Consider the following 14897-nt stretch of genomic DNA (forward strand, 5'->3'; position numbering starts at 1 on the left):
AGGGGTAATGTTTCTCCTTATGGAGAGTAACAAGCCAAGCCTGGCATGTCAGAGTTGTAATGCCAAATTAACCCATATATTTTCATGTATTTAGGAGTTGTCTCATTGTGACAACTCTTTTCCTTATGTCCTCTTCGGAGGTCTTTATAAGGCAACCTTTATGAGCCTCACTGGGTATACTACTTTGTCCACAAATTACATAGATGGTCATTAATTGAAGCGGCCACATGTTATACAACATTTGATCTGTAGTGGCCGCTGCAGAAGAAATGATCAAATGGATCTGCAAGATCAGCGGGAAAAATATGCGCAGGTCTCATCTAAAAGAAGTTGTCTCTAATGAGGCAAAACCTTAAATATAAAGATTAGATTATTCGTTTCTATCTAAAATAATTTTGGCACTTCCCTAAAATTCCAATTAATATCCAGGAATACCTCACTCACTGGTTATTTGGGAAGGCATTTTATGACAGCCTGTAGCCTTCTGATATTCTGTGTTTAGGCCTGACATTGAATTGTGGATTATGACGTTATTACTAAAATATTAACCTGCATCTTTGTCCCTTTTTCTAGGCTTTGCACTTGCATTTATTGCCTATCCGGAAGCTTTGTCTCAGTTGCCCGTTGCGCCACTCTGGTCCATTCTGTTCTTCTTTATGCTGTTAACCCTCGGGCTGGATTCGCAGTTTGCCTCAGTAGGTGAGTACAGTTGTAATGTGCTTTTACTAATGATCACATTTTATTTTCAACACTATATACATAGAATACAATATATACATTTCATAGTAATACTATGCAAAAGTAGATATAATAATAAATTCTCAATCCCAACATTAAAAGTTTTTACCTATTCACGACATAGGAGTTAACTTCTTTAGTTGGGTGTTTCGGAGTGCTCCCCTTCCGCGGAACTGAGAGGTGGTTGGAGTTAGCCGAGGACAGTGCTCAACTTTTTTTCATTAGTCCCGTAGAGAATGAATGGAGTGGCCACCGATGGTGCATTCTCGTTTCCCATTCCTCGGGTCCCTACCGATCCGCAAATAATCATTTATTTTTTGGATAGGGGGTAACATGTTGTTGAGAAAAAGTCATTAATACTGGAAACTTGACATTCATGAAGACTTTTGAGTTTTTTATGGAGCTGTAGGCACACGCTATGTGTCGCCATATTGTAGCAACGTATTACAGAGATCACCTACACAATATGACATCCAATGGGACATATGAAATGGCTGTAAAAAATTAGCATGGAAAGATATATCATAAATCTAAGGCTATGTTCACACATCATAGTTTTTTTTGCGTCACAAATCTGCAGCAAAACGTGATCTCTGGCACGAAAGAAGCTGCGTCAAAAACTCAGGTTTTGGTGCGTTTTTTGGTGCATTTTTTCAGCGTTTTTTTCGCTGTTCTTTTGTGTCTGTTTCGCATGTACATAAAGTTCATTGAAAAAAAAAATCTTATTCTGGTTAAGACATAAAAAACTCTGAAAAGACGCTGCAAAAAGTTACCTGCGTTTTTCAGCGTTTTTTTCACCGCCCATTACTTCCTATGGGTGAAAAAATGCTGAAAAAACGCTGAAAGAAGTGAAATACTCTATTTTCAAAAAAAAGGCTGCAAGGCACAAAATACGTAACAAAAAAAAAACCATGATGTGTGAACAGAAAATTCTGGTTTCTCATAGACTTTGCTGGTATAACAAAAGGCAGCTGAAAATTTGTATAAAAATTTGCAGCAAAAAAAGCTGAAAAACCATGATGTGTGAACATAGCCTAAAAGATGAAACTAAACCATCTGGGCCCAAATGCAAAATCTGAAAATCTACTTCACCTCCCTGTCCCGCCATGTGCCATTTCTAATGTTAATATGGTCTTATGTGGTAGGGTAGTGTCTGGGTTTGACTGCTACCACATCATCCCCTATAGCAATGCTCCTATTTGCATCCATAGATTTCTATGGGTGCCATATTACAACTTTCTACAGATGTCTGTAATAATTTTACATATAAATGCTTGCTGGCATATTCTGAACTCAAAATATACCCCTCTGGTCCTCACGCGGATCTGTCACCAGATTTGACAATCCAAAGGATGGTGTACTTACTTTGAAAATTCATATCAGAATGGCTGTTTAATCCATTTGGAAAGTTAAATGTAATCTCTATCTGATTGACAACTCCTCAGAGTCCCTCCTCCCTGCTGCTCCCGAGATCTCTCTCTGTTCAGTGCAACCCACAGCTGTCAGTCAGGCTGGGTGAACGGAGACTGAATACACACTAATTCATGAGCTCTGTCTTAGGGCTCGTGCACATGACCGTAATAATTGGACGAATGCTTTCAATTTTCAGACACATTGCATATAAATCGGATCACACTCTGATAGGAGTGTGATTAGCATAATTGGACTGATTTTCTCGGATGAGAGATAAATGATAGTTTGACCCTAGTAGTACATGGATTTTTAAAATGCTCATTTTACTAAAAGGATAACCGGGCCATTCTAACATGCATTTTCAAAGCAAGTACACCAGCTTCATTGGATCTAGGCAGTTTTTATTATGAAATCTAGCGACAGATCTACTGTAAGAGTAACAGAAGAATGATGAGATGTATTTTATGTCCCTCCTTTGTGACTCAAATCCTAGTTTGTAATATATGGGAAATAGTACAGCGAGGATAATTAGGGACATGGCACAACATGTATTTCTGTTATCTCTTGTGAATTATTGCCTTTAACAGGTTAAGTCACGATGCATCATGTAATCTGTGCCAACATAGTGTGTGAATGGGTGCGGCTATAACGAGAAGGCCTGGGACGATTGTCTCAGACAGCAATTTTTGGGGGAAGACAATATATAAAACAGAAAATAAAAAACGCCAAAATGTAGAAATTATAAATGGTTAATACATCCATTGATCGATTATTGATTAGATAAATTAGAAGTTGTATCTAATAATTTTACAGCTGTCCATTTTTGGATAACCTATATGTTTAAATCAAGTATTATCTTGTATGGCTTTTGGAAGTGATGAATGAATAATAATAATTCATTACACGAGACAAGTATTTATTATTTATTTTTCATGCTTTGATTATATAGCGCCATTATATTCCACAGCATTCTATAGAGAATATTATCACTGTCCCCATTGGGGCTCACAATCTACATTCCCTATCAGTATATCTTTGGAGTGTGGGAGGAAACCAGAGAACCCGGAGGAAACCCACACAAACATGGGTAGAACATACAAACTCCTTGCAGATGTTGTCCTTGATGGGATTTATATAGTATTATATATATATTTGTGTAGATTGTGCCTTTCAGAGGATACAAGGATTATTTAGTGGTCCAAGGCTCTGACACAATATGAGGTCCCAAAGGTCCAGTAGAAGACAACCACTGTCGGAAATGACTTGGGAGCCAATTAATTAACACTGGGGTCTGTTTCTTTAAAGAAGTTGTTAACTTCTTGTGTAAAGCAGGCGACTAAATGCAACAGCGGAGGACCAGGATGAAACCACAATTTCTTTATTGGGTTAACAATTTTCAAGGGTAATAAGACGACTGAGGATGGCAAATCACAAAAAAAACAATATTTGCAAAGTCTTTGACAATAAACTGGATAACAAAGGTATAGGAAATAGTATACAATAAAAAACTCCTAAATCAGCTCAGAGTCTAAAGTAAAAACTAGTTCTAATAGGGAAGGGGCAAGCACAGTATCTGGCGGGAACAGTCTCTAGAAGTTGCTGTGGCTTCCTGGGCCTTGACTAGGGCCACTGCTTCATCTCGTTAGCCGCACGTCTCCCTTACAGTCTAGCAATGCTCTCTTGGCTGCTCTAGCGTCAGCTGGACCCCGTCCAGTTCGTAGGCCTCTCCCTGCCGGCGCCCAGTACCGTAAGTCCGTGCTGGATCACTTCTCTGATCACTGGCCCAGGCGGAAGTCTCTGGCCGGGTATTCTCAGGGCTTCTTCGGGCCTTAAATGCTGATGGGTGTCTCCTCAGTCGGTATCGGTGGGAGCTGGTTCTCGACTGTTGACCTATATTGTCAGAGGCCTTGACCAGCGTCGTACAGGTCTTCAGTGCTTGACCATAGACGGGTACAGTCTGGACCTTGACAAGGTAGCTCTGGTCTTCAGTGCTTGACCGTCGGCGTCTAGGTCTAGGCCGGGCTGGTGCCCGCGGTTGCGGCCTACTGCCTCAATTGCTGGAGCTGCAGCAAGAATGTCTGCCACTTCTCTTGGTGCCAAAAACACTCACATTCTGGCATGCTAACCTTTTATATCGAAGGCTGGTTTCGTCACTGTCACCTGACCCAGGGCAATGTCTAATTCTGTCTGTCCCCTCTGTAATTCTTCTCCCTGGGAACAGTTCCGCAGGGTTTTGTTCAGACCTGAAGGCCACACGGCTTCACAACAGTTTGTTTCCTATGCTCTGTTCTCCTACACTTGGACAATCCCTTCTCATACCTCACGCTTGGTCCCAATAAAATAAAAAAGCTTATACTCTCCTCCCGTGCTTGCGCCGTTCCTGTGGTGTCGGCATTCGCGGTCCCGGGGCTGCCGTGCTGTTGTTGTGACACGTGACCCCGGCGCTATATCAGCGCTGGCGTCACGGTCCCCGCCTCCTGTCGAATTGAACATGAAGAGGACGTCAGAGATCAACTGCAGCCTGAACTTCCTCTTCATGTTCGATTTGTCCGAAGATGGAGACAGTGACGCCAACGCTGATTGGGCGCCAGGGGTCATGTGTCACAACAACCACACAATAGCCCCGGGACCGCGAGTGCCGAAACAGCGGTAATGGTGCCGGTACGGAAGATGAGTATAGGCTTTTTTATTTTATCGGGGCCAAACATTTAGCTCAAGAAGGGGTTGTCCAAGTAGTGCACAACCGCTTTAATGGATGATTCACACATAACCTACAAATATTTATTGATCATGTAATTGAAATTTGACATGCACAAGTTCTGTATGAAAATAAGGTTGTCCAGGAGGTTAATTTCCTCTGCTGGGCCATAGAAACCTCAGCCTGATATTACATATGTGTCCTTGCAGTAATAGATGAGGCAAGGAACAGAAGGAATCAGGGAATTAGGACTTTAGAGCAAAAGTTCTCAAACTTTTTCTTCTGATATCAAGCCAACCAGAACATGGTGATGCCTAGGCTTCACCATCAGTGATCCATGCTAAAAATTAATTGAATCTGTCACCAGGTTTTTGCTACCCCATCTCAAAGTAGCATGATGTAGGGGCAGATACCCCGATTCCAGCGATGTATCACTTACAGGGCTGCTTGCTGCAGTTTTGATAAAATTACAGTTTTCTCTGCTGCAGATCTAGCTGTTATCTGAATACTGAGTCCTGTATAACCCCGCCCACATCACTGATTGGATGCTTACATTGAGTCTAGACAGAAAGCAGCAATCAGTGGTGGAGGGCGTGGTTATACAGAGCTCATGAATATGGAGGACTACCTGGCAGCAGGTTTACTAGTCCTGTAGTGATAATCTCCGGCTGATAAAACAGTGATTTTATCAAAACTACAGCAAGCAGCCTGGTAAGTGACACATCGCTGGAATCGGGATCTGTGTCTATACATTGCGCTGCTCTCAGATTAGTTGGCAAAAACTTGGTCACAGATTCACTTTAAAAACATTGCTTCATTTGCCTTTTGTTACCCATATACTGTATAACATTATAAAAAACACCCACTTGGCCAATTATGTTGCTGAGAGGTCAGTGCAGCCAGAAAAAGACCTGTGTGTAGGCTTGTTGTAGGCTTCTGCTACTGATCGGATTATTATACATTGCAAGTGAATAGACCTATAGAATTCAAAGAGAAAAATCCACTGATTTTTGAGTCCATGCCTAAATATTCTGCTGTAGAGTAGAGTACAATACATGGTAAAGTTGTTTCCAGCTACTCCACCAGTAGAGACATTTCAGTTACAAGATAATTTTCTTATAATTAAACTAATTCGCTATAATCTTGATGAGAATTGCAGTGCAGTCAGGCAGATCGAGGCCGTGTCCTGCTTTTCACCAAACTGAAAGGTGGAGGCACGGCAAAGGGGATGGTAGAGATTAAAAGGGATATTAACATCAATAATACAGTGAATGTTTTTTTTTTATTATTATTTAAGGAGAAAAACATTTTAAAAAAATCAGATTTTCCTAATACTAAACTTTGCTTTAAATATTTATTTATTCTACATTTAACTCCCATAAGGATGGATTACAGATTTCTCGACTTTCCTCCTTGAACTCTTTGTTGCCCTCTGCTGGTTAAAAACAGTATGTTCTCACTAGAAGGGCAGTGCTAAAAAAAATATTCAGATGTTGACTCATAAACTAAGCTGATTGTAGGAATATAGATCTCATTGAACTGGATTATTTTCTTATCTAGCTGTAGGTGTAAACATAAATAGTCATAAGTGAAGGTTTATGAAATGTATGATGTATTTACGTTGACAGAAACAATAACCACCACCATACATGATGCGTACCCTAAAGTGATGAAGAAAATGAGGGGAGTAATCACCATTGGAGCCTGTATTATATTTTTCTTGCTTGGAATTGTGTGCGTCACTGAGGTAAGGATGTTTTCCTACTTAAAGAAATGTTGTCACTTGTTATAAGGATATTTTTTTTCCCCTGGTGTAAATGCTGTTGTTCTCCCGAATCTGGTGTTATTTTTCTTTTGTTCCTGCTCCTCTCCATTTCTGAGATATGGCCTCCTCATCCCTGTATATAAATCTACCATATTTAGGCAAGTGTGCGTGGTCCATAACTCTTATCTATGGTATTCTTCTTGAAGACCACACCCACTTGCCTAAATATGGTAGATTTATATACAGGGATGAGGAGGCCATATCTCAGAAATGGAGAGGAGCAGGAACAAAAGAAGAACAATGTCAGATTCAGGAGAAAAATGGCATTTACACAAGGTAAAAAATTACATATTTATGGAAAATGACAGGTCTTTTTTAAAGGGGGCTTTTTAGTTTAGAAAATCTACTTTTAAATAACGTATTAGAGAATTTTGAGTTTATAGAGGTGGTCCACCATTTAGTACCATTATGTATTGGCTAGAGCTTAGAATGGTCACAAAGAGCATCTTCTACTCTGAACAAACCAGAATGTCTCTGCATTGTATGGAAAACACACTAATTTCAATGGACATTGTGTTAAAGACTTATTTCTCCTGCTTTGTCCCTATAGAGAAGTTAAACTTTTGTAGCTTCAGTTGGGAAAATAAGTATTTGATACTCCGCCGATTTTGCAAGTTTTCCCACATACAAAGAATGGAGAGGTCGGTAATTTTTATCGGCGGTACACTTCACCTGTGAGAGACAGAATCTTAAAAAAATCCAGAAATTCACATTGTATGACTTTTACATAATTCATTTGCATTTTATTGCATGAAATAAGTATTTGATACAATAGAAAAACAGAACTTAATATTTGATACAGAAACCTTTGTTTGCAGTTACAGAGGTCAAATGTTTCCTGTAGTTTTTGACCAGGTTTGCACAAACTGCTGCAGGGATTTTGGCCCACTCCTTCATACAGATCTTCTCCAGATCTTTCAGGTTTCGGGGCTGTCACTGGGCAACATTGAGTTTCAGCTCCCTCCAAAGATTTTCTATTGGGTTCAGGTCTGGAGACTGGCTAGGCCACTCCTGGACCTTGAAATGCTTCTTATGGAGACACTCCTTAAGTTGCCCTGACTGTGTGTTTCGGGTCATTGTCATGCTAGAAGACCAGCCACAACCCATCTTCAATGCTCTTAATGAGGGAAGAGTTTGTTGCCAAAATCTTGCGATACATGACCCCATCCATCCTCCCCTCAATACGATGCAGTTGTCCTGTCCCCTTTGCAGAAAAGCACCTCAAAGTATGATGTTTCCCCCACCATGCTTCATGGTTAGGATGGTGTTCTTGGGGTTGTACTCATCCTTCTTCTTCCTCCAAACACAGCGGAGGGAGTTCATACCAAAAAGTTCTATTTTGGTCTCATCTAACCACATGACCTTCTCCCATGCCTCCTCTGGATCATCCAGATGGTCATTGGTGAACTCCAAATGGGCCTGGACATGTGCTGGCATGAGCCGGGCGACCTTGCGTGCCCTGTAGGATTTTAATCCATGACCGCGTAGTGTGTTACTAACAGTAATGTTTGACACTGTGGTCCCAGCTCACGTCAGGTCATTGACCAGGTCCTCTCATGTAGTTCTCAGCTGATTCCTGACCTTTCTCAGAATCATCCATACCCCATGAGGCGAGATCTTGCATGAAGCCCCAGACCAAGGAAGATTGACGTCATCTTGTGTTTCTTCCATTTTTTAATAATTGTGCCAACAGTTGTTGCCTTCTCACCAAACTGCTTGCCTATTGTCCGGCAGCCCATCCCAGCCTTGTGCAAGTCGACAATTTTGTCCCTGGTGTCCTTAGACAGCTCTTTGGTCTTGGCAATGGTGGAGAGGTTGGGGTGTGTAGACAGGTGTCTTTTATACAGGTAACAAGTTCAAACAGGTGCAATTAATACAGGTAATGAGTGCAGAGTAGGAGGGCTTCTTAAAGGAAATCTAACAGGTCTGTGAGAGCCAGAATTCTTGCTGGCTGGTAGGTGATCAAATACTTATTTCATGCAATAAAATGCAAATTAATTATGTAAAAATCATAAAAAAACAATGTGATTTTCTGGATTTCTTTTTAGATTCTGTCTCTCACAGTTGAAGTGTACCTATGATAAAAATTACAGACCTTTCCATTCTTTGTAGGTGGGAAAACTTGAAAAATCGGCAGTGTATCAGATACTTATTTTCCCCACTGTATATACCCTATAACAGATTATTGTTGAGGGTCCCAAGTGAAATGTACAAAAACTCTTAAAGGGCTTGTGTTGCAACAAAACATATTGTAGAGCTCCACCTGGTGGTGACTAATTGGTCATGCATCAATAAAATAAATTTCCAGATGTCAAGATTAATAACAAAGTAAAAATGACTGCTTTCATGTGTAGGATCAAAGCTATAAATAATAAGTATCTATTGATGAAATTACACTCACCAACAGTATTGGTAATGCAAGAAATCACTTATGATGATACTGCCACAGTCTGAGCATCGGATAGCAGACAGTTTGTCCAATGTGAAATAACGTACATATGAAAAGTAGCAGAACAAAATGCAGGCGCTGTCATCTAATCCTCTAGTTCACAAGAATTAATGATTAGCAAGTAAAAAATGTATCAAAGTTATTTACTCAGAGTAAATTATTACGCATTTCAGCTCCCAGGACTGGAGCCTTTATCCGAAATTTTAGGTAAATGTGGCACAAATTCTGCAAAGTAAGAATGTTTTATTAATATAGATAAATAGATAGATACGAGATAGATAGATAGATAGATAGATAGATGAATAAATAGATAAGATAGATATATGAATAGATAGAGAGAGATAGATAGATAGATAGATAGATAGATATATGGATAGATAGATAGATAGATAGATAGATAGATAGATAGATAGATAGATAGATAGATAGATAGATGAATAAATAGATAAGATAGATATATGAATAGATAGAGAGAGATAGATAGATAGATAGATAGATAGATAGATGAATAAATAGATAAGATAGATATATGAACAGATAGAGATAGCTAGAGAGATAATAGATAGATAGATAGATAGATAGAGAGATAATAGATAGATAGATAGATAGATAGATAGATAATAGATATATAGATAGATAGATAGATAGATAGATAGATAGATAATAGATAGATAGATAGATAGATAGATAGATAGATAGATAGATAGATATTCCATTATTTTTAGACTCCTTGTTATTTACACGTTTTTCTTTTTGCAGGCAGGGATCTACTGGGTGGATCTGATCGATTATTTCTGCGCTGGCTGGGGAATACTTATCGCTGCCATTCTAGAACTGGTCGGGATCTGCTGGATTTATGGTAAAAAGAGAAAAAAAAACTATTATAAATTTGGTAAACGTTAAACAAAAAAAATACTAAAAGGGATGGAATGATACAAGTGAATAATGAAATACTGACTTGGACACTTCATTACATGCAGAACTGTTTAGATCTAGTCTGTGAACATCAGGCATAGAGCAGGCTGTTGCTAATCAGGTCAGCACAGAGTATTTCAGGAGTATTTGGACTTTGTGCAATGTGTTTTTAGTCTATTTGAGAGGCACCAGAGATGACCATGTGTGTTCAGATAATACACATCATGATTGATGTAGTCTGTTATAAGGAGAATAGGATACAGAATTATGGAAGCTTTTTCTGTCTTTTTCTTATGTATAGGTGGTAATCGTTTTATTGAAGATATTGAAATGATGATTGGAACGAAAAGCTGGCTCTTCTGGCTCTGGTGGAGAATATGCTGGTTTTTTATCACTCCTCTTCTGTTAACTGTAAGCCCAAATATTACAAAAACACATGTGTAGACATAGTGATAGATAAATAGATAGATAGACATTTATATCTGTCCATTCAGCTTCTTTCTATTCTATTTACAGGCCATTCTGATTTGGTCCTTGGTCACATTCACTTCTCCAAAGCACGGTGACGTTGAATACCCAACCTGGGGAGTTGCCCTTGGGTGGTGTATGATCATTTTCTGCATTATTTGGATACCCATATTGGCTGTAATAAAATTATGCAAAGGTGAAGGAACACTATGGCAGGTAAGTTCTTACATACACTTAATTAAAAAGCACAGTTTATCTTTAAAAGTATAATATATATACAGAAAGCCAAGCTGAGGAGCATGAATCAGAGCCTGGTTGCACGATTACAGCCTAGTATGTTTTTCTCTGAAATGCTCCGGCTTTCAGAGAAAACATAGTTTTAAAAGCTTCTCTTCTAGGCTCAGTATATTCAGAGTTATTTCTACTTTTTCTCCCTTTTTCTAAGGCTAATCAGTGAGCAATGACATCCTATATCTAAACTGATTCATCCCATAATGGCTGAAGCGCTGCATTCCCTGTCTTTGCTTTCATACAGGCTATTTTAGGCTGTGCTATGTGATGTGACAGCTTCAAGGCATTATTGGCAAGCCCGGTTGCATCCAAGGTCATGTGTGCCTTCTCTGGCTCATGCATTGTTCTGCATTGCGTAAAAAATTGTGTTTTTTGGCGATTCATGCAAAATATATTGCAAATTGTTCGAATTTCATGAATTTCAACTCACAAGTCTATTTGCATCAGATCGATTCGATCATCTTTAATCCTGGACACTTAAAGAAAAATTCTGGAGTGGTAAACTTATTGTAACAACTTGTGTACACAGCAAGCCACTTTCATGCTGTGTTCTTCCCCATTGGTCCCAACGAGTCTTAAGTACAAACTCCCCGTAAAATGGGATTCTGGCATATGCGCCGATGGGACCACTGCCTATAATGGTGCAGACAGTCAACGTGTGCTCTGTCGTGCATCATTTTCTGGCGTATACGCCTACTGGAGACAGACACCCAGACGTAGTAGATGACGGGGCCACCGAACATAGGAGAAAGCGCAGTGTGAAAGCACCCTTAGGCTTTACGACACATCTATTAGGAGTCATATTCACTCTTCAGCTAATAGATTTGTTTTAAAGGGAACCGGTCACTAGATATATGCTGCCTGAACCAAGGACAGCATGAATCAGAGCCTGGCAACATGATTGAAGCAAGGTATGTTTTTTTTAACAATTTGGAAAGCCATCCGTGGGGACTACAAGGAAAGGCCTGACTAGTCCAGTGCAGTCCATGGCTGGATTCTCACTTCCCCACACCAGTTGATTGATATTCTCTACGTAATTGGGAAAGACCTGGCAATCAACTGGAGCAGGACAGGGAGAAGTAAACCCTGTTAAGTCAGGTCTGCTTTTTTCGAAGAAAACCATACTTGGCTTCAATCATGCAGCCAGGCTCTGATTCATGCTGTCCTATTCTCTCTAAATTAGAATTTGTTTTTCATATTCGCAAATTATATATATTTGAGAAATATTTAATATTTTGGTTTCCTTTAATTCCATAAAGATTTCAACGATACTTCTTTTTAGGAGTGTTCTAGTATCCAGATTGAGCTATCAGCCTTGCATCAACCTAGTATTGTGTGTAAGTCTTGTGCTGAATCATCAAGTATTGTCTTACTTTCTCAACAGCGTTTTCGACGAATTTGTTCCCCAACTTCAGACTGGGGTCCCGCTTTGGAAAAGCATCGCTTTGGAAAATACAAAAATACTGGTGATGTCCCAACAAAAGTTTCCAATGGTCTAGAGATTCCCACAATTGAAGGAAACCTTGGAGGCTATGACAACAAAGCATTTTCTTAGAAAAAAAAAAGGAGCATTCCAAAACCAAAGAATTAAGTGCACAATGGACTAATGGACTACTAGAGTTTTTATATACATAAATTATGACTATAATCATTTATAGACAGATTTGTACTGGCATTTTCTACAATACACTGCCCGACTTAGGTTATACTTTGGTATTTTCACTTTGTAATGTTTTCCAACAACAGGGTTACAAACTTTTTCTGCTGTGACCTAACATTCCCAACACTGGAAAACCACCCTCTCAAAATGATGTCATTTCCAGAGAGCCATCAACAAGGAGAAGTATCTCAGACAACACATCGTTGGCGATAAGAAGGAGGCAGTGGTGCATTGCTGTTTATGACAACTCGTTAGAGAATGGCATATTAATTATAAGAAATTAAGTTATTACTGATAAAGATCAAGACCAGAAAACATAGATGACATTTAAACCCCTAACTTTTCACTTATAGGTCACTACCCAGTATTTGTGAGGCTGTAAAGTTTTTTCATTTATGTGTAAGATAAGCTAGATGTCGTCTTTGTGGAGGAGAGCTAATTTGCATAATGTTTTCCCACAGAGCTTTGCTTGTAAGTAATGCTCTATAGACCTACTGAATCACTTTTTAACGACATTCCCTGTCCTCCAGAGAGGTTAATGTCACACTTTTGCAGGCCGGTTTTATGGCATCCTGATATTCATTTGTAATCATAGAGGTATTCCTGGCACTCAAGTGTACTCAGAGAGACATTTCTGGCAGTCATTTGTACCTGCATGTGGGTTCCTGACAGTCAAGCGTAGTCAAAGAGTGGTTCTTGGCCCTCAAGTGTAGTTAGAGAAGTTCTTGGCACTTGTGTTTAGTCAAAGAGAGGTTTCTGACATTTATTTCTAGTCATAGAGGAGTTCCTGGCAGTTAAGTATAGTCAGAGAGAGGTTCCTGCAACTCATATGTAGTCAGAGTGGGGTTTCTGGCATACACGCATTCATTTGTCATCATAGGGAGCTTCCTGTCACTCATGTAGTCAAGAAGGTTCCTGGCACTCAAGTGTAGTCATAGAGAGGTTCTTGACACTTATGTGTAGTCAGGGAGAGGTTTCTGGAATTCATTTGTAGTCATGGAGGAGTTCCTGGTACTCAAGTGTAGTCAGAGAGAGGTTCCTGACTCTCAAGTGTAGTCAAAGAGAGGTTTTTGGTATTCTTGCATTCATTTGTAGACATAGGGAGGTTCCTGGCACTTGTGTAGGCAGAGAGAGGTTCATGGCACTAGTGTGTAATCAGAGAGAAGGTTCATCTTGGCCCATCTATCATCTTGGCCCTTGTGTAGTCAAAAAGATGTTTCTTGCATCCTAGCGTTCACTGGCAATCCCTAGTAATCCCTAGTAAACCAAGGATTATTGTAGGAGTGTTTCATGTGGATCTATGGATCACTGTGCAGTTATATTACACCAACTGCGTCATTCCACCCCAATGATACAATAAAAAATAGGGTTTTTTTAAACTTCAATGGACACAGTAACATCTGCAGTATATCTAATGGATAATCCTTGTGTAGATCTATATCACCCTTTGAGCTGATAGCTAGGGATCCTTTACAGTTTTAGGAAATGCATATTTGATAAATTACTACCCAGAATTCCTCATGCATCAGCTTTAATGGTTAGTTACAGTGTATCCCTGAATCGGGCAACAATACTTTAGCATAGTATAATTCCCTAGTAAATAAATTTGACTTACCATAAGTCATGTTACGTCTTTGAGCTATCATCTAGTTCTACAAATTAGTGCAGAATTCTTGATGTTTATCCATAATCTAAAAATTAGAATATGTTTCTTCAGCAAATTGTAAAGTGTAAGTGTTTTGTTTCCGTTTAGCTCATATATGAAGCTATCCCTGCCAGAACTACAGGGTTCATCAGTCTCAGCCGACCGATGGCTGTTGGGGGCTTTTTGGAAAAGCAGTGTTCAAAGAATATTGTACTGTAAGATAATATTTTGTATATAGTGTAGTCACAAAGTATGTATGATATGTTTACATTTCTGTATTTTAGAAAAGTGACTTTATAAAGAAAATACCTCAATCTTATAAGTTGTGTAATATTTGCCTCTTCCTGCATGGATTTTTCAATATGATCAATACGGTTGAAATTATTTGAATTCTCAATAGTAACATTTTATTAAAACCTGATGACTGCTAAATTATGACTATGAATGAAAAGGAAAGGTGTAAAATCCCCAAAAATGTTAAGCATAGATATTATACATATACAGCTTCACCAGAGATCTATCAGAACATCTTATGGGATGGGAACCCCTGCAGGAACATTGTTTCTTTAACTTTTAGCTTCCAAATCTTCCTTTTCTATGTGTCAACCTATGGAAAAATCTTGGATATTAGAAGATTTCTCAAAATAAGTTGTAATCGGCATGGCATTGTAAGGAGGACTCCTAGACTCATTCATTCTGAAGTTGAGTGGATCCAAGCTTATAGTTGCCTATTTATATTTTCTGCCATATCAACACAATCTCCATCATTGTCCATGAAGATCTGTCATGGGTCTT

General features: G+C 39.2%; 1 protein-coding gene across 1 annotated transcript in view; it reads left to right on the forward strand.

Moving 5' to 3' along the window:
* Positions 1-14367, forward strand: part of LOC141154846 (sodium- and chloride-dependent neutral and basic amino acid transporter B(0+)-like) — a 47546-nt gene extending 33179 nt beyond the window's left edge. Inside the window, exons 9-14 of the mRNA XM_073641343.1 lie at positions 574-699; positions 6478-6596; positions 9883-9982; positions 10340-10449; positions 10555-10722; positions 12182-14367. Coding sequence (XP_073497444.1) covers positions 574-699; positions 6478-6596; positions 9883-9982; positions 10340-10449; positions 10555-10722; positions 12182-12352 — 794 coding nt within the window. The 3' untranslated portion in view covers positions 12353-14367. The remainder of the gene's footprint in view (positions 1-573; positions 700-6477; positions 6597-9882; positions 9983-10339; positions 10450-10554; positions 10723-12181) is intronic.
* Positions 14368-14897: the final 530 nt, after the last annotated feature.

Source organism: Phyllobates terribilis, unplaced genomic scaffold (genome assembly GCF_046119375.1).
Source record: "Phyllobates terribilis strain yellow unplaced genomic scaffold, ASM4611937v1 Scaffold_7__3_contigs__length_470593459, whole genome shotgun sequence".
Classification (NCBI taxonomy): domain Eukaryota; kingdom Metazoa; phylum Chordata; class Amphibia; order Anura; family Dendrobatidae; genus Phyllobates; species Phyllobates terribilis.